Genomic DNA, 19,458 nt, shown 5'->3' with positions numbered 1-19,458 from the left:
CGTATTTCGGAATATCGTGCATCTTGAACTTCTTTGGAATTCGTAAAGGAGCGGCAGTTGGCTTCCAAGGTTGTCGAGAGTATTTGTCCATGTCTATTCCCTTGATTACAGGCGGCACTCCAAGTATCTGCTCTATGCGATCGTTCTGCTCCTTGAGCTGTTTTTGCAAGGTTAGTACTAAACTTTGTAAATCAAAATTAATTGGGTTACCTGACCCTCCATCTCGAGATTCGCTAGGAGTTCCTCCACTGCCTGAGTTAACGAGTCCTGAGCGAGGATTTTCCACGGTGTTGTTGTTTGGAGTTGGTGTTGGTAGCACAACACCTGGAAGCTGGTTAGCAAAATCCTGAAGAGCATTGCTGACCTGTTGAGCGATTAACTTTTTCAAAGCTTCATTAATAGCCTCATCATTTTCAAACTGATCATTCACATTTGACTGAGATCCATCAGGAGTTCCTTCTCGAGATTGTCGAGGAGAATTTCGTGGGGAAGGGACCGGAGTTCCATCACCTTGCTGATTCACCTGGTGTTGATGGTCTCCTTGATTGTTGTCATTGACATTCAACATGATTGATTTGACGAAAAAGTCGACTTAGCAAACAATAGATTATCAGATTCCCGGTAACGGAACCAATTTGTTTAACCAGAAAATAGGAATTCCGGTCAAAGCTAATATTTTAGAAGAACTCGTGTTACTGGTAATCAAGAAAATTAGATAGAAATAATTAGACTTGTAATAAGAAAGCAATAAGAATGCGTAGAAGTAAGTGTATTTCAGTAGTGGTTCGAACGTGTTCCTACAAGTGATATTTTCTTCCCTTTTATAGGGAATTTCTTAATATAACGCCTACTCTCATTAATGATTGAGCATTAATGACTAATAATATCATTAATGAAATGTTACAATAGGTAATCGTAACTGTTGCGTGAAGATGATGTAACGTTTGGCTCATTGATTGAAGATCTTTGAATCTGCCCTTTATTCTGCCTTGGTTCATTCTGACTGTGTCTCTTCAACTCCTCAATTAGACTGAGGCCCTCATCTAATTGTTTTGTGGATATGCTGTTCCGTTCCTCTTTGTCTCGTACCTCTTTGTAAACTTGTGACCAGCTGTCATGTTTCTATTGCTCCACATGGATCGCCTTGTCATCAGAAATATTACACGTGTGAAGTCTATTTTTTATCAATACAGTACAAATGTCATAAAGTTAGCACCTCGATTAACACACGGAGTCAGAAAGCTTATATACTCCTCAATCCAAAATAAATACACGGAGTCAGAAAGCTCAAATAATTGATCCAAAGAGTATAAAAATGGCATCTACTTTTGTAATGATGCATATTTTCTATATATAATATTTCTCTTTCAACCAAGGAAAAAATCTTCACATAACTACAGTAATATAAAGAGAAGAAAAAGTCTAGAGACATTTAATAGTGATTTAATGCTTTTAGAAAGGTACAAACTGTTGTAATCCAAATCAAGATATTGTAAGAGTTGACTAAACTCAATTTTTCCTATATACTATATAAAATTACACAACCCAAATTCCCTCGAAAAATCCCTTTTTTTCTTCGAAATGACTCTCTCCTTGATCAACATTTTCTTCTTGTTATTGTTATTAACTCCAATTGACCTTTCAAGAGCAAAATCATGTTTCATAACTCGAAGGTTTTACGTACATGTTATCGACAAACTTCCTTCTAATTCCTCTAAACTGCAAGTTCATTGTGCTTCTGGTGATGATGACCTCGGATACCATAGTCTTACTGCTAATCAAGAATTCGATTGGTCGTTTTGTCAAGGATTTGCTTGGACAACTTTATTTTTTTGTCATTTTTGGTGGGGTACAAAGAATAAAAGCTTTAATGTGTTTAATGATCCAGTACATTGTGTAGAAGATGGAAAACTTCCAAAGCTTACAGAGCAGTGTGCATGGGTTGTGAAATCAGATGGTTTTTATTTAGGAACTTATATAAGCCCTGGAATTGTTGAAGATATGTATCGCTATACTGGGTGGTAGTCTTAGGGTGTAAGATATCTTTGTGAATGGAATTAACAGTGGTTATTTTGCTTTTTTAGTTATATTCTCTGGCCATTCTCAACTCCTGTACATGTTGTCTTTCAGAGCAAGAGTTTAAGCTCCATTCATGCACAATTGGTATGAAAATTATTTATAAAATCAGATCACTTATATCTAATTAATGGTGTAATCTGATAGAAAAACAATTTCATTTCTTTTTTTTTTAATCAGCTGCAACCTGATTCATATTTTCTAGTTGACATACTTGAATTTTAATAAAAAAACAATATACACAAGTATAAATATTATAACAATGTTCGGATTTTAAAAACGGAAAAGGGTTCAAAATGCCCCTAAACTATTGGAAAAAGTTTAAAAATACGCTTCATCCACCTATTGGGCTAAAAATATCCCTCCATCCACCTTTTTGGTTCACTTATGCCCTTTGACCGTTAGGTCAATGCTGAATTAAAAATAATTATTATTCTTTTTGTAAAACTTAAAAACAATATATTTTACAAAATATTTTATTTTTTTTAAACTAATGCAACAGTAGTCCACTAATTTAGTAAAGTTTTCTTCTTCTTTTTTTTTTCCAGTTTTTACAAAAAACAATTCAGTTTTTTAAAAAAATATTTTTTTTTTCATTTTTTTTAAAGCTTTTTTTTTTTTTGTAAAAACTGAATTTTTTCTTGTAAAAACAGAAAAAAATAATGTTTTTAATAAAATATTTTTATTTTTTAAAACTGAAAAAAATATTTTCAACAAAATATTTTCGTTTTTNTATGCTCATTACTAAACTTGTTGAAGAGATGAAATATACCAAGGTATATCTTTTTGATACAGAGGTTGAATCGATCATTTAAGGCCAAAAAATTAGGAATACATTACTGGGGAAAATCAAAACTTCCATACGAAGAGAAAGCAAAATGAAAGGCTTTACATAAAAATTCTCGTAGAAATCGAGAATGAAGTTTTCATTCTGTACATGCCAGATCATGAATTAAGTAACTGACTTCCAAATTTCCAAAAAAAAAATCCCAATTGTGTCGAACTTTCCATTTTTGGAATAGTTACGGAATCTCCATGAATAGGATCAAACCTTATTCCATGGTATTTACATGAGGTTCCTCTTTATTTAAACCTTTTTCAATAGTTTAGGGGCATTTTGAACCCTTTTCCGTTTTAAAAAATATAATAAAATATAAATAATAGAACTTGATTCCAGAAATTGCAAACCTGATATCAAAACGAAAATCACTACTTGGGTTTGCTTGCTGTAATGCTTGAAAACCTGAGAAAGAATAACATAAATGTACAATTTTATTTATTCATTGTTCTTCAGCCCTTGTTTTGAGAGAATAGATAGCTTTGTAGGAGGAAGGAAGAGAGTAAACAGTACACGTTTATTATGAAAAAATATTACTCCCTCCATTCCAATTTATTTGAACTTGTTTGACTGGGCACAGAGTTTACGCAAAAATGAAAGACTTTTGAAATTTGTGGTCCTAAACAAGTTAAAAGGGGGTTCAAAGTATGTGTGTGGTTATAAAAGATTCTCATTAAAGGTAGAATTGTAAGTTTAAGCTAAATTGTTTCCAAATTTAGAAAGGGGTCATTCTTTTTGGAACGGACCAAAAAGGAAATAGGTTCACATGGACCGGAACGAGGGGAGTATTAATATGGGGTTTCATGAAGAAGAATTAACCTAAATAGCCGCTCAACCATCCGCTTAAAGTATAAATAGTTGACGGATATATAATGTGCGTATAATCATATACTATTAGTGTTGAATCTATATATACAAACTAGAAAAAGTAAACAGTGAATCCGACTAACTACTTGTGAAAAATCCCTTCAAAAAAAAAAAATCAGGGCCCAGAGCAGATGTTTCAATGACTTGGGCCTTCAGCCAGCTACGAGATACACTTTTCAGGGTAAAGTACACCAATAGCCCTCAAAGTGGATGCTCTTGAATTTTTGTTCCCGCTTGTCCCATGGGCAGAACTTTAAGATTGACAAGTATTTCCCTTGTTTGCCCACATGAACAACACTTTTTACTTTTGACTTTGAAGTTCTGCCCATGAGAAAAGTGGGGGTCAAAAGTACGGGTACAAAGAAAACCGACAAACCGCACCAAACCGATAATCCGAGTCAAACCGAGAAAAAAAAATCCGGCTATGGTTTGGTTTGATTTGGTTTGATGTAAGAAAACAAAACCCGACCATAATTGATTTTGTTTGGTTTTAACTAAAAAAAGTCAAACCGAAACCAAACCAACCCGACATTACATGTGTGCAAGTTTTAAAAATCTTTTATACATAAAAATAATTATTGTAATGCAATTTATATATAATTTAAACTCTTTAATAGTTTTCTCATTTAGTGTATTATTTAAAGCTTGGACTAAGAATTTTTGAATGGTCACATATGTTTTATAGCCCATAAAAGTTAGAAACTCATATAAAGCCCAAAGCAAAATCAAATTAATACTAATGCTAACAAACAAAATTTAATTCAATACTATAAATGACAATAGTATTGAGTATTTATTTTTTTAGTTTTGCATTGATTTAGATAGTGAAAATGCATAACTCACTTTTAATATTATTTAGTCATGTAATTAATACTTAGTACTTATTAGTCGTACTTATTTTAACATGACTTAGTACTTTTAGATTATGTTTATTTTTATTATGGCTTATTAATTAGCAATATTTACCTTATGTGATTTGTTGAGTATTTTAGTATAATCATGACTTATCTCGCATCATTTTATATTATTTTATTGGAAAACATCTTATATAGTTTTATCCTACTAGGACCTAAGAAATATTAGAGCAAGTATTATAAATTTTATGCTANAAAAAAAACGAAAAACCAGAGAAGTGGTTGAAAAATCCGACTTTTGTTGGTTTGGTTGGCTGATAAATTTAAAATTCCGAGACAATTGGTTTGGTTGGTAATTAAAAAATCCGAACCATCCCGGCCTAGTCAAAAGTTAAGACCATCCCAAAAAAGTATTATAATCCTGCAAATATTTTGCACTTTTTCCATCTAAACAGGGGTGATAGGTCTCTGATCCAATAAAGTTTAAATGTGCAGTTGAAACTGTGAGACAAGCTAATTAATGAGGATTTATCTCTAAAGATAAAAAGGCAAGGAACTTTAATAGTGATTTAATCATATCAGAATAAGTACAAATTGTTTGAATCCAAATCAAGATTTGTGAACCTGACTAAGCTAAAACTTTGATGTATAAAATTCCAGATCTTCACTTGCATTTTCAATATTTAATTTCTCATTATGGCTCTTTCCTTGATTAACATTTTCTTCTTGTTACTAATCACGCCCCTTGACCTTTCAATAGCAAGAAAATGCATATTTTCCTCGAAGTATGTGGTACATATTATCAACAAACTTCCTTCTCGTTCCTCAAAACTGGAAATTCATTGCGCGTCGAAGGATAATGACCTCGGCTACCATAATCTTACTACAAATCAAGACTTTAATTGGTCATTTTGCGAGACATTTCTCAATAAAACTTTATTCTTTTGTCATTTTTGGTGGGGTTTAAAGGAGAAAAAATTTGATGTGTTTAACGACCCATATACCTGTGTCAAAGGTTCAGGAAATCCAAATGTTCTAACTAACTGTAAATGGGAAGTGAGGAAAGATGGTTTTTATTTGGAACAATATAATAATGTAAATGATACATATTATATGTATCACTATTTGGAGTGGTCTTAGGGAATAAGATGTTTATGTTCTTGTCTAAGTGAGAAGGAAAAAAGACTGAATTTTACAGTAGCTTCCTTTCTTATTTATCCTGATCTTGTTATTCTTAACTTCCCGTCTTTGAGAACAGTGGAATATCAGCAAGTCAATAAAAATTGCTAGTATTTATTTTCCGTTACAAATATTAGCTTTTCGACTAAAATCTTATATTGCCTTGTTGGAAAGTTGAAACCCCAGATCAATTTGGATATTAATGGCGGAATAGATTTTGAACCAGGAAGAAGAAGAAGGGAGAAGATGAAGTTAACCTAAACTTCGATATATCCTAAGTATGTATATGCCTTTGTCGGATTTCTTCTCATTCAATCTCAACCACACATCACATATTGGAGAAGGTAATCTTGGCCACACATCAACTCTGATGGAACAAATCGTGGCCCTTGGTTTATTTAATTACTGGAAGCTTCTCCTCAACTGAAGCTCATGTGAGGGAATAATTTAGTTAGGATAGGAATTTTCTGTTATATTTGCACAAATAGATATAGGACAAGTGTACATAGTATTTTCTTTATTTCTTTATTTTTATTCAACATTCAATTGTATATATATACATGTACAAACAATGAATAAGAGACACAGAAAACTTTCTCCATTCCTTGCTCGTCTGATTCAATTCTTCAGCTCAATATATTTCTCAATTTCCTTCATGGTATCAGAGCAGTAAGCTCGATCCAATATCAATCTACCAAATCCCAGCTTCACCCTTCAACTCCTAGCAAAGAAAGATGAGCATAACTGGAGATACCACAACTCCGATTGGAGAAACTCCAATTCCTGCAAATCCTCCTAAGGCAGGAGGATATGACATCAATCACCCATATCATCTCAATCACTCAGATTCACCTGGAATGACTTTGGTCAACACTGTGTTTGATGGAAAAGGCTACCCAGGTTGGAAGAGATCCATTCTCCTTTCCCTTTCAGCCAAGAAAAAGCTTGGTTTCATCAATGGAGCTTGCAAGACTCCAGTTCTCGACTCAACTGATTTTGAGCAGTGGAGTTGTGTCAATGACATGGTCACATCTTGGATCTTGAATGCACTATCAAAAGACATTGCTGACAGTGTGATTTATTCAAAAACAGCAAAGGAACTTTGGGACAGTTTGGAACAGAGGTTTGGGAAGTCTAATGGTGCAAAACACTTTCACATGCAAAAAGAATTATCAGGATTAACACAGGGTAATGCTGACATTGCAGGATATTTCACCAAACTTAAGAGGCTGTGGGATGAACTAGATGCTTTGAATGTAATCATAACATGTTCATGTGTGTGTTCATGTGATGGAAAAGCAAAACTAACTAAGTCCTTGGAGGATCAAAGGCTAATTCAATTTCTAATGGGTTTGAATGATGTGTATGCACAAGCAAGAGGAAACATTCTTATGATGAGTCCTCTACCTCGCATGGATATTGCATACTCTTTACTGCTACAGGATGAGAATCAAATAGAGATATATGCAAATGCACATTTCTCTTCAGATTCTGCATCTTTCATGGTGGCTGGACAGGGAAAGAAACCAAATGCTCAAGTTTTTGCTGATTTTGCAGCATTCATGGCAGCAGGACAAGGAAGAAACATTCAGAAGTTTAGGAATCAAAGTCCTAAAGGACCAGTGGATGGATAGAAATTCAACAATACAACTCAAAAGGCTATAAGGGGACATCAGAAATTTAGAGGGAAGAAAAAGTATAACCCTAACATCTCCTGTACCTATTGTGGGAAGATAGGACACACTCAAGAGGACTGTTTCAGACTGATTGGTTTCCCAGATGATTTTGAGTTCACTAACACAAAAGTTTATCATAATAATGTGAAGGCAAATGTGGCAGTAACTCATGAAGAAGATAGTGGAACAGGCCAGAACAATGAGGGAAACAATAGCAACTTTGGTGGACACCATTTCAGCAAAGAACAGATTGCAGAGATGATGGAAATATACAAACAAGCAAAATCAATACAAGGTGGAGGATCAGGTATCAATGCAAATGCTGTGGCTGGTACTATTCTGAAATACTCAGGTTCAGCATTTACTAGTTTAAAAACAGATTCATGGATAATTGATTCTGGAGCATCAGAACACATGTGTTTTGACCCTAATTCTTTCCTGTTTCTTATTCCACTCCCAGTACCTTTGAACATTAATTTGCCTAATTCTTTCAAGGTAAGTGTTACTCATATTGGGAGTATATCAATTCTGCCAGGTCATGTCCTAACCAATGTCCTTCATGTCCCAGATTTTAAGTATAATTTATTATCTGTCCATAAATTCTGTGTACAATTTCATTATAATCTCCTACTTACACCTAATGGATGCATGTTGCAGGACCTTTCAATGAGGAGTCCTCAAGTTTTTGGTGAAGTTAGAGAAGGTCTTTATATTCTAGAGCCTAGTAGTTTCAAGTTCAGTAATAATGTAATTTCAGTTTCAGAAGCAAGAAATTCTAGTTCTAGGTCTGTTTTAAATTCAGAATCAATTCATGTCAATGTGATACCTGATGTAAAGCTTTGGCATGAAAGGTTGGGACATGTTCCCTTTTCAGCAATGAAACATTTACATTTCTTTCATTGTGGCTCAAATTTTGATTTCATTTGTGATATCTGTCCTAAAGCTAAACAGACTAGAATTCCTTTTCCCATCAGTAACATAAAAACCAAGCATGTTTTTGATCTTATACATGTTGATACTTGGGGACCTTACAAATCTAGCACATACAATGGTTTCAAGTATTTCCTAACTATTGTAGATGACTACAGTAGAGGAACATGGACATTTCTGTCAAGTGCTAAGAGCAATGCTTTTCCCATGTTAAAATGTTTCCTGTCTATGGTGGAGAGACAATTCAATGTCAAAGTTAAGATGATAAGATCTGACAATGCTTTAGAGTTAGGAAAGGGGTCATTGGAAGCAGATTTTCTTGCATCAGAAGGAATCATACATCAGCTAAGTTGTGTTGCTACTCCTCAACAAAATGGGATTGTTGAGAGAAAGCACAGACATCTCTTAGAAGTGGCAAGGGGTCTAATGTTTCAGTCCAGTCTACCAATATCATGTTGGGGAGAATCTATACTCACTGCAACACACATCATAAATAGGTTACCTTCCAAGGTTCTCAATGGTAAGACCCCTTTTGAAGTTCTTTTCAAGCAAAAGCCTAAATATGATCATTTGAGAAACTTTGGTTGTTTATGCTATGCCTCTACTTTAAAACAAGGAAGAAGTAAATTTGATCAAAGGGCAACTGCTTGTGTGTTGATTGGTTATCCTTTGAATCAGAAAGGATACAAGCTATTAGAACTAGAAACCAAGAAGATTTTTGTTTCTAGAGATGTAAAGTTCTTTGAATCACATTTTCCATTTGCTAAACTTAAGCCCATTCACAATCCTATCTTTTCAGACTCACCACTCTCTTTGGATCCTACTCAACAGACACAGGATCGAATATCCACTGGTGAAGTTATGGAGGATAACTATCCATCCTTTCCATCCTCACCTTATTTCCACTCTCACTCCCCTGGTCCTTCTACTCCTTCCTTCACACCCTCCTCTTCTCAATCTGATTCACCTGTCCCTCACACCAGTCCCAACATATATCCAATCCAACCTCCTAACCCTGCACCTATATAAGATGTTTCACTGAGGAGGTCTGCTAGAGTTGTACAACAGCCTGGATATCTTATGGACTATGTGTGTAACAACATCATGTTTACTGACTTGGAGAGGGTTTGTTTTTCTCAGCCAACTAGACCTAGTGCCTATTCTTTCTCTTCACTCACTATCAGAAATCAACACCTGATTCAGTCCCTATCTAATTTGGATAAGCCTACCAGTTATGAACAAGTTTCTCAACACCCAGGTTGGAGACAAGCTATGGAATCAGAAATTCAAGCCCTACAGGATAATCACACTTGGGAAGTGGTGGTGCTTCCTAAAGGTAAGAAGCCATTACCTTGTAAATGGGTTTACAAGGTCAAACATTTATCTGATGGCACTATTGAAAGGCTAAAAGCAAGGCTTGTGGTAAGGGGGGATATCCAAAGAGAGGGGATAGACTACAGTGAGACCTTTTATCCTGTAGTCAAGATGACAACTATAAGATGCCTTCTTGCTGTTTCAGCAAAGAAGGCTTGGCCTGTGTCTCAATTAGATGTGAACAATGCATTCTTGCATGGAGATTTACAAGAAGAAGTATACATGAGGTTTCCAGCAGGACTTACTCCTCCCAGTCCTTCTCATGTTTTCTTATTGAAGAAGTCTTTATATGGTTTGAAGCAAGCTTCACGGCAGTGGTATGCTCGGCTTGCAGGGGCTTTAAGTTTCAAAGGATACTCATCTTCCTTAAATGATTATTCTTTATTTTTCAAGATAAGAGATGGTCTTGTATCAATTTTAGCAGTTTATGTTGATGACATATTACTGACAGGGGACGACTTGCAGAAAATTCAAAGTATCAAAGAATTTCTCAATTCACAGTTTAAAGTCAAGAATTTAGGGGATATACATTATTTTCTTGGACTTGAGGTTTTGCGAGAAAGTAATGGATTTATCATCAGTCAGAGAAAGTTTACCTTGGACATGCTCAAGGAATTTGATGTCTCTCATTTGCCCCGTGCAACTTCCCCTCTGGATCCCTGCTCCAAGCTTCAGGCTGATGAAGGTACTCCTATGGAAAATCCCATTTTATTCAGGCATCTGGTTGGGAAGTTGAATTATCTCACGAATACAAGGCCAGATCTCTCCTTTGCTGTCCTTACCTTGAGTCAATACATGCACCGTCCTTGCCAGTCACACTTCTCTGCTGCTTTACGAGTTCTCAAGTATCTGAGTACTGATCCTGGCCAAGGAATCCTTTTGTCCTCTACACCAGACTTCTCTCTTCTTGCTTTTTGTGATGCGGATTGGGCTTCTTGCAGAGACACTCGTCGATCGGTGAGCGGTTTCTTCATCACTTTAGGGGGTTCTCCCATTTCATGGAAATCCAAGAAACAGGTCTCTATTTCCCTTTCTTCAGCAGAGGCGGAATACCGCTCCATGCGCAGAGTCGCTGCTGAAATCACATGGCTTGTACGCCTTTTTGCTGACCTTTTTGCTCCTCTTACTCTTCCAATCACTCTTCACTCAGACAGCAAAGCTGCTATTCACATTGCTCGCAACCCCGTCTTCCATGAGAGCACAAAGCATGTCGAACTTGACTGCCATTTTGTGCGTCAGCAATTCCTCTCTGGCCTGATTACTCTTTCTTTTCTTCCATCTAAAGATCAGCTGGCCGATATATTTACCAAGCCCCTTTCTGGGGTTTCTCACAAAGGTATTTTGAGCAAGTTGGGGGTCGCTACTCTCCCCTCCAACTTGAGGGGGGATGTTGGAAAGTTGAAACCCCGGATCAATTTGGACATTAATGGCGGAATAGATTTTGAACCAGGAAGAAGAAGAAGGGAGAAGATGAAGTTAACCTAAACTTCGATATATCCTAAGTATGTATATGCCTTTGTCGGATTTCTTCTCATTCAATCTCAGCCACACATCACATATTGGAGAAGGTAATCTTGGCCACACATCAACTCTGATGGAACAAATCGTGGCCCTTGGTTTATTTAATTACTGGAAGCTTCTCCTCAGCTGAAGCTCACTTGAGGGAATAATTTAGTTAGGATAAGAATTTTCTGTTATATTTGCACAAATAGATATAGGACAAGTGTACATAGTATTTTCTTTATTTATTTATTTTTATTCAACATTCAATTGTATATATATACATGTACAAACAATGAATAAGAGACACAGAAAACTTTCTCCATTTCTTGCTCGTCTGATTCAATTCTTCAGCTCAATATATTTCTCAATTTCCTTCAATATAAAAGGAAAGTTTTTCTTTAGTCTCACACACATTGTAACACGCAATCCAATGCAATAAAAGTTTACTTTGTTCTCTAGCTACTGAAAAAGGCATTATTTTGTTCTGTTCTTTATTCGCGTTCAATCTAAAGATCAAGCTTGGTCTTAACATTGCGAGGGGTTTGATCGTTTATTTCATTCATTTATCTATTATTCTTAATTATTCGTGTTGAATTAAACCACGTACTTTAAACTGCATACAAATTTAATTGTTATCCAATTTTAGGGTAAAACACAATTGCCTTCTTTGCCAAGGTGTAATAGATTGAGTGTTTATATCACCGGTGTTTCCTTATCTGAGAATGAATTGAAACAATGAAGTTATCAATTAAATCAATAAAAGAAAATTGATCCGGAAGGGGTCTGCTTTGCTACAAGAAAACACAAGGAATCAAGAGGCTAGAATTAAGACTGTCGTGGAACGGAGTTTGAATTCCAAGCATTAGATCTTGTCAAGTATTCAAAGCACAAAAACTTTCTTTGATAGCATATTCCAGGATATAAGCATTGGATGAACCAGTAGAGAATATATTACCTAATCAGGCCACTCAACTTTCATGATTTCTATAAAGTGAGTGAATATTTATCAGAACATAATGTAGTGTGTCAAAACGGAGGAGAAGGAATAAGGGATCTTCCGATTCATTTTAATTGATGTTAGCATCAAAATTCACAAGGAACTACGCAATTTTTCCTTTCTCCTTTCGTTTGAAAAAAGATTGAGAACGAGTTTATCTTTTTCAATAAAAACTGAATTTGTCAGGATTGAAAGTCCTATTAAGATAGGTAATTAGGTGTTTTGATCAATTACCATGAAAATCAATGCCTCATTCAATTGCACCCTTATAGAAATACACAAAAAAGTTGGTCCCGGCGGGGCTCGAACCCGCGACCTTCGGCTCATAAGACCAACGCTCTAACCAACTGAGCTACGGGACCTTGCTTTTTCAGCTTAGGGAGTGCATAAATTCGTAACATAATGAGGCTAATCAAACTACAATTTTTACCGTTCCAGTAATAACATCAGATTGTGAATTCAACGGATGCTGCAAAAAGGAGTCAAAACCTTCACCATGAAAGACTCTTTCGTCAAAAATAAGATTTGCTAAAGGTGTAAGAAAATAGAAGGGGAACGGTTTCTTCTTATTTTGATATTCATTTTCCTTCTAACAGAAAACTCATGCCACAAAATTTCTTTTTCTTTACTTTATTTTACAGCAATTTTTCCACAACAAAAATATAAGCATGTAACATACGCTTTTTCGTCTGAAAAATAAAAAGACTTTAAACAATCCCCATACATTGTTAATTCACAATCATCTGCTTGGTAATTACCTCCGCCCTTACACCTAGCACAAGTTGGAGTCTTTATTTTGGATCAACTCACCATTGTAATTTCATTGGATTGACTACCTAGGCGAATACAATTTTTGGATTTTAATTAAATTGCGTGACGAGAGAAGAATGCTTATTTTGAACGGGTACAAAAAGATGATAGTTGATACTTCTAATTTTGAAAAGTCCTTGAAGGGTGGTTCAATGTCTCATTCAAACCATGTACTTTAGGGGAGAGGGGGGCTATGTGGTGCCACCAATTATGATATCTCAATTCTCAATTGCTTTGGAAAGAATTTGTCAGTCAAACTTGTAGAAACAAGTGAACAAATTTGTAAATTCTAAACAAGAAATTACCATAAGAAATCTGTTCATCTGTGACAACTGACAAGAGAATAGCAATATATTGTAACACAAAAGTTTTGGAAGAGCTGTGAACTTCACAGCTTTGAGGGAGATTGTGCAGTCCTAAACTGTAATGGATCCATATTTACCGAAGCATAAGGAACTGAAAAAAAAAAAGAAAACAAGAATGGAGGGAGGTTCTAGAGTGCTCCAATAAGAGCTAAACCAAATTAAAGAAAAGACTCAGTATTTCCATACCCTACTCATTGTATTGGGAAAAAACTGAATTTATATAAGATGACGTGTTATGACACGTGGACCGGTCACATAGTCAAAGCGTGGTAATCAGTTAGAAGGCACGAGCAACAACAGATGCGGGAGAGAAGATACTTAAAGGCACGAGCTATTATTCAAATGAAATGAGACTCGTACCTGTTCGAGTCATTTAAAGCTCGAAGATCGGAAGGAATTGAAGAAATGAATCTGATAGCGTAAAGGAGTCCAAATTCAGCATTAAATGCCAAATACGTTGAGAGAATTTGTATTTAATAGGAATGATTGAGTAACGTTTCTTTTAATGTCATTTATTGCTCATAATTGCCTCATTAAGACAAAGGCATTACACTTTCTCCTAGAATTAACTATAAAAGGGGAAGGTCTCAACATCTGTAGGACACGAAATATCATTGAGATTATACTGAAATATATACTTATTCATTGCTTTATTGTTGTTCTCAAAGTCTCTCATTTCTTGATTATCAGTAAACCCGATTTCTCTCTTAATTTCTAGCTTTAACCAAATATTCAGTTTTTTGGTTAAACAAATTGGTTCCGTTAACGGAAATCTGATAATCTATTCTTTTTAAGTTACATTTTATCTGTTGTTATCATCATGTCAAACAAAAACAAAAACAATAACGGTGATGAAAATCAAATCCATCAGAATCAAGGAGATTTACAAAACATTAACGTGGTTCCTTCCCCTCAAAATTCACCACGTCAATCTCGTGAAGGTATTCCTGCTCCTGAATCTCGTGCTGATGAACAAGAGCAATCTGAACATTTTGAAGGGCCAGATGAAGCTTTACAAAAAGTAATTGATGCACGGGTTAGCAAAGCTCTTCAAGCTCTAGTTAGTCGATTACCTGTTGCACCACCCACACCTGCGCCTAATAACAATACATTGGAGAATCCTCGTTCTGGCCTTGTTAATTCTGGAAATGGAGGAACCCCCAGTGAACCACAGGAAGGAGAACCAGGTAATTCAAATAATTCTCATTTGCAAAATTTAGTACTAACTTTGCAGAAACAACTTAAGGAACAAAATGAGCGCATCGAGCAAATCCCTGGAGTTCCCCCTGTAATCAAAGGAGTGGATGTGGATAAATACTCGCAACAACCTTGGAAACCAAGTGTTGCTCCCCTTCCAATCCCTAAAAAGTTCAAAATGCCTGACATCTCGAAATATGATGGCACAACAGACCCACGTGATCATGTAACTGCATTTACTACAGGTGTAAAAGGCAACGATTTGACCAAGCAAGAAATTGAATCCGTGTTGGTCAAGAAATTTGGAGAAACACTCACCAAGGGTGCATTAACCTGGTATTCTCTTTTACCTGAAAATTCTATAAACTCTTTTGCTAAGCTTGAAGATTCTTTTATTAAAGCGCACTCGGGAACTCAAAAGGTTGAAAATAGAATGGAAGACATTTTCAAAATTAAACAAGGGGACTCAGAGTTGCTCAGAGATTTTGTTGATAGATTCCAACGTGAAAGGATGACTTTACCCCGTGTACCTGATAATTGGGCTGCAATAGCTTTTGCAAGCAACTTAAATGACAAAAGTCCAGGAGCCACGAGAAGACTTAAAGAAAGCCTTCGAGAGTTCCCTACAACCACGTAGAATGACGTTTATAACAGGTACAGTACAAAGTTGCGAATTGAGGAAGATACCGTACCTCAGTTTCATCATGAAGAAAGGAGCAATTCCAGGAAGTCAGAAACCGAAAAAAGATCAGGTAAAAATAGATACGATCCATAAATGGGACCTGCAGGAAAAGACTCACGGTCAAAGTAGGATAATCAACGATATGATCAAAAATCGAGTAACATGGAATCCGGTTCTTCATCAAGGTTCAGAAATGACCGAAACAGACAAGAGTCACGAGATGATGACAGAAGTTTAAAGGCGAGATTCGGTGGATATAATTTCAATGTTACTACCTCCGAGCTCGTAGCTGTTTTGAGGAGCATGGGAGATAAGGTACGGTGGCCAAAAGAGATGCGGTCAAATCCAAATAGGCGCAATCCAGATCATTGGTGCGAATTCCACAATGATCACGGGCACAAGACTTCAGAATGTAGATTCTTACAAAGTGAAGTGGATCATCTGTTGAAACAAGGGTATCTCACTGTGTTATTTAGTGAGAAAGGTAAGCAAGCCTATATGAAAAATAGGCAAGAGCCACCAAAGCCCCCATCACCCAAGAGAACCGTGAATGTTATAAATGGGGGAGAAGATATTCATGGTGTAACATATACGGCTTCCAACAAGGTTTCTAAAGTAACGATTACACATGGGAAACGGGTACGGCAGGTGTTTGAAAACGAAAATATTTCTTTCGATGATGCAGATACCGAAGGAGTGGTGACCCCCCACAACGACGCTCTGGTAATATCTTTACTTGTACACGACACTAATGTAAAACGAGTTTTGATTGATCCAGGAAGTTCCGTAAATATTATATTACTAAGGGTATTATGTGAAATGCAAGCTGAAGACAAAATGATACCGAAGGCGCATACCTTGTCCGGGTTCGACAATTCAAGTGTGGTAACAAAAGGAGAGGTAATTCTAACAACTTTTGCTGCAGGTGTTGTAAAAGAAACTAAATTTCAGGTAGTAGATATGGAAATGACTTACAATATGATCATGGGGAGACCTTGGATCCATGATATGGATGCTATCCCGTCGACTCTACATCAAGTTATTAAATTCCCGTCACCGTGGGGGATTTGCCAAATTCGTGGGGATCAGCAGACAGCCAGGAGTATTAACGCTGTAACAGATACGAGCACCGTAAATAAAGAAAAATAGCAATTACAGGAAACAATTGAAGGTCAAACCTCAGCTGAGCAAGGACGGACAGATGTAGACTCGAGACCTAACACAATTCAAGAGCCTGAAGAGAATGAAAATATCAAAACAACAATTGAAGATCTCGAAGCTGTGATATTATTTGAGCAATGGCCTGAACGGAAGGTTTATGTTGGAGCCAATCTAAGCTCCCACATGCGAGGTATGTTAATTGAATTTCTGAAAGCTAACGTGGATTGTTTTTCTTGGTCCCATGCTGATATGACAGGAATACCACCGGATGTGATGACTCACAAACTAAATGAAGACCCATCATTCACACCAATAAAGCAAAAGAAAAGAAAGCAAGGAGCTTTCAAAAACCAGGTGATTCAAGATGAGGTCCAAAAGTTATTAAAAATTGGGTCTATCCGTGAGGTAAAGTATCCAAATTGGTTAGCTAATACAGTTGTAGTACCTAAGAAAAATGGTAAGTGGCGAGTTTGTGTAGATTATACAGATCTTAACAAAGTTTGTCCAAAAGATTCTTTCTCTTTACTGCATATAGATCAGTTAATTGATGCAACTGCAGGGCATGAACTTCTAAGTTTTTTAGATGCATATTCAGGTTACAACCAAATCAAAATGGATTCAAGTGATGAAGAGAAAACTTCTTTTATCACAGACAGGGGGACTTACTGTTATAAAGTAATGCCCTTTGGTCTCAAAAATGCTGGAACAACCTATCAAAGGTTGGTCACGAAAATGTTCCAGGTACATTTAGGTAAAATCATAGAGGTATATATATACGATATGCTCGTCAAAACCCAGCATTCTCATGATCACATCTCTCATTTATCTGTCACATTTCAAACTTTACGAAAGTTTAATATGAAACTCAATCCAGAAAAATGCGCATTCGGGGTCGCATCAGGAAAGTTTTTGGGTTTCCTTGTCTCTAACCGTGGTATTGAGGTAAATCCTTTACAGATCAAAGCAATAGAGGAAATCCCTGATGTACTTACGAGTAAAAAAAAAGTTCAAAGACTAACTGGGAGAATTGCAGCTCTGGGGAGATTCATTTCCAAGTCTTCAGAAATATGCTTCAAATTTCTCTCAGCTTTAAAGAAGCAGGATCATTTCGAATGGAACGAAGATTGCCAACAACCACTTAAGAATCTGAAAGTGTATTTGTCAAATCCACCGTTGTTGGCGAAACCAAAGGTAGGAGAGAAGTTACTCATCTATCTTGCCGTATCAGAAGTTGCGGTAAGTGCTGTTTTAGTCCGGGAGGATCAAGGTAAACAATCTCCTATCTATTACGTAAGCAAGTCTCTATTAGATGCAGAAACACGGTACCCGCAACTAGAAAAGTTAGCACTTGCTTTGATCATGGCATCTAGAAAATTAAGACCTTACTTTCAATGTCATCCCATTGCTGTGGTTATTGCTTTTCCATTACGAAACATTTTGCATAAACATGAATTATCAGGAAGATTAGCAAAATGGGCTATAGAATTAAGTGAATACGAAATCACTTATCTACCTAGGACTGCTATAAAATCTCAAGTATTAGCTGATTTCGTAGCTGATTTCAGTCAGGGGATGCAATTAGAAGCAGAAAAAGAATTACAAGTTTTTAATGGCGCAAACCCGGGGACTTGGATTTTATTCACTGACGGTTCATCTAACATAAAAGGTGCAGGTTTAGGAATAGTTCTCGTACCATCCACGGGTGAAACTATTAGACAGGCTATAAAGTGTCATTCAATAACTAACAATGAAGCAGAGTATGAAGCTGTCATTGCAGGTTTGGAATTGGCTTGAGAACTTGGCATAACCCAGATTATAATCAAGAGTGATTCACAACTTGTTGTTAATCAGACGCTGGGGACTTACGCAGCCAGAGAAGCACGAATGCAAGAGTACATAGAAAAAGTACGAGAATTAATAAAGCAGTTTCAGACGTGGAAAGTTATGCAAATACCAAGAGATGAAAATGTTGAGGCAGATGCCTTAGCCAATCTCGCATCTGCAGCAGACGTGGCAAAGATGCAAACGCTTCAGTCGTACATTTATTTCATTCCGTTCTCGAACCTGATAAGAATGAGGTAAATTTTAATAATTTAACATGGGATTGGATAAACGAAATTGTTGCTTTTCTGCAGTACGAAACCGTACCTGATGACAAAAGGAAGGCACACGCGCTCCGTAAAAAGGCTGCTCGCTACTGTTTATATCAAGGAAATCTTTATCGAAAGATGTTCGGTGGACCATTAGCAAGGTGTCTCAGACCTTCCCAAACAGAACACGTAATGAGGGAAATACATGAAGGACATTGTGGAAATCACGCGGGAGGACGGTCGCTGGTAAAAACATTGATTCGAGCAGGGTATATTGGCCAAAGATGGAAGAGGAAGCAAATAGTTTTGTATCTAAATGTGATAAATGTCAAAGGTACGGCAATAATATGCATAGACCAGCTGAGCTACTGCATCCTGTCATAGCTCCGTGGCCCTTTATGAAATGGGGAATGGATATCGTAGGACCATTACCACAAGCAAAAGGTCAGGTGAAGTTTCTACTTGTACTTACTGATTATTTCACTAAATGGGTAGAAGCAGGAGCATTTAAACAGGTACGAGAGAAGGAAGTTAAAGACTTCGTTTGGAGGAATATAATATGCCGCTTTGGAGTGCCGAAGGAAATCGTGTGTGATAATGGTCCACAATTCATAGGAGCTCAAATCACAGAATTTTTTCAAAGTTGGCAAATTAAAAGGATAACATCTACGCCATACCATCCAGTGGGTAATGGACAAGCGGAATCCACAAACAAGGTCATTATCAACAACTTGAAGAAAAGGTTACAAGATTCAAAAGGTAATTGGCCTGAGGTATTACCTGGAGTATTATGGGCTTATCGTACAACGACAAAAACAAGCACGGGAGAAACACCATTTTCAATGGTTTATGGTGCGGA

At 36.5% G+C, this 19,458-nt stretch overlaps 2 protein-coding genes and 1 non-coding gene across 3 annotated transcripts; 2 read left to right on the top strand and 1 right to left on the bottom strand.

The window, feature by feature from the left end:
- LOC109224190 lies at positions 1,582–2,025 on the top strand. The gene has a single exon (XM_019388777.1). The coding sequence runs from the start codon at positions 1,582–1,584 to the stop codon at positions 2,023–2,025; it is 444 nt and encodes a 147-aa protein (XP_019244322.1).
- LOC109224189 lies at positions 6,549–9,449 on the top strand. Its single transcript, XM_019388776.1, has 3 exons — positions 6,549–7,436; positions 7,548–7,985; positions 8,148–9,449. The coding sequence occupies exons 1-3, from the start codon at positions 6,549–6,551 to the stop codon at positions 9,447–9,449; spliced, it is 2,628 nt and encodes an 875-aa protein (XP_019244321.1).
- TRNAI-UAU lies at positions 12,583–12,656 on the bottom strand. The gene has a single exon. It is a non-coding gene; the product is annotated as a tRNA-Ile (tRNA).

This window comes from Nicotiana attenuata, chromosome 3 (assembly GCF_001879085.1).
Source record: "Nicotiana attenuata strain UT chromosome 3, NIATTr2, whole genome shotgun sequence".
Lineage (NCBI taxonomy): Eukaryota > Viridiplantae > Streptophyta > Magnoliopsida > Solanales > Solanaceae > Nicotiana > Nicotiana attenuata.
This window is presented reverse-complemented; position numbering and strand designations above follow the sequence as displayed.

Coding starts and splice junctions, on each gene's coding strand:
- LOC109224190 (XM_019388777.1), top strand. CDS start 1,582: ATGACTCTCTCCTTGATCAACATTTTCTTCTTGTTATTGTTATTAACT.
- LOC109224189 (XM_019388776.1), top strand. CDS start 6,549: ATGAGCATAACTGGAGATACCACAACTCCGATTGGAGAAACTCCAATT. Junction 7,437..7,547: donor ATCAAAGTCCTAAAGGACCA/GTGGATGGATAG, acceptor TATTGTGGGAAG/ATAGGACACACTCAAGAGGA. Junction 7,986..8,147: donor ATTTGCCTAATTCTTTCAAG/GTAAGTGTTACT, acceptor TGCATGTTGCAG/GACCTTTCAATGAGGAGTCC.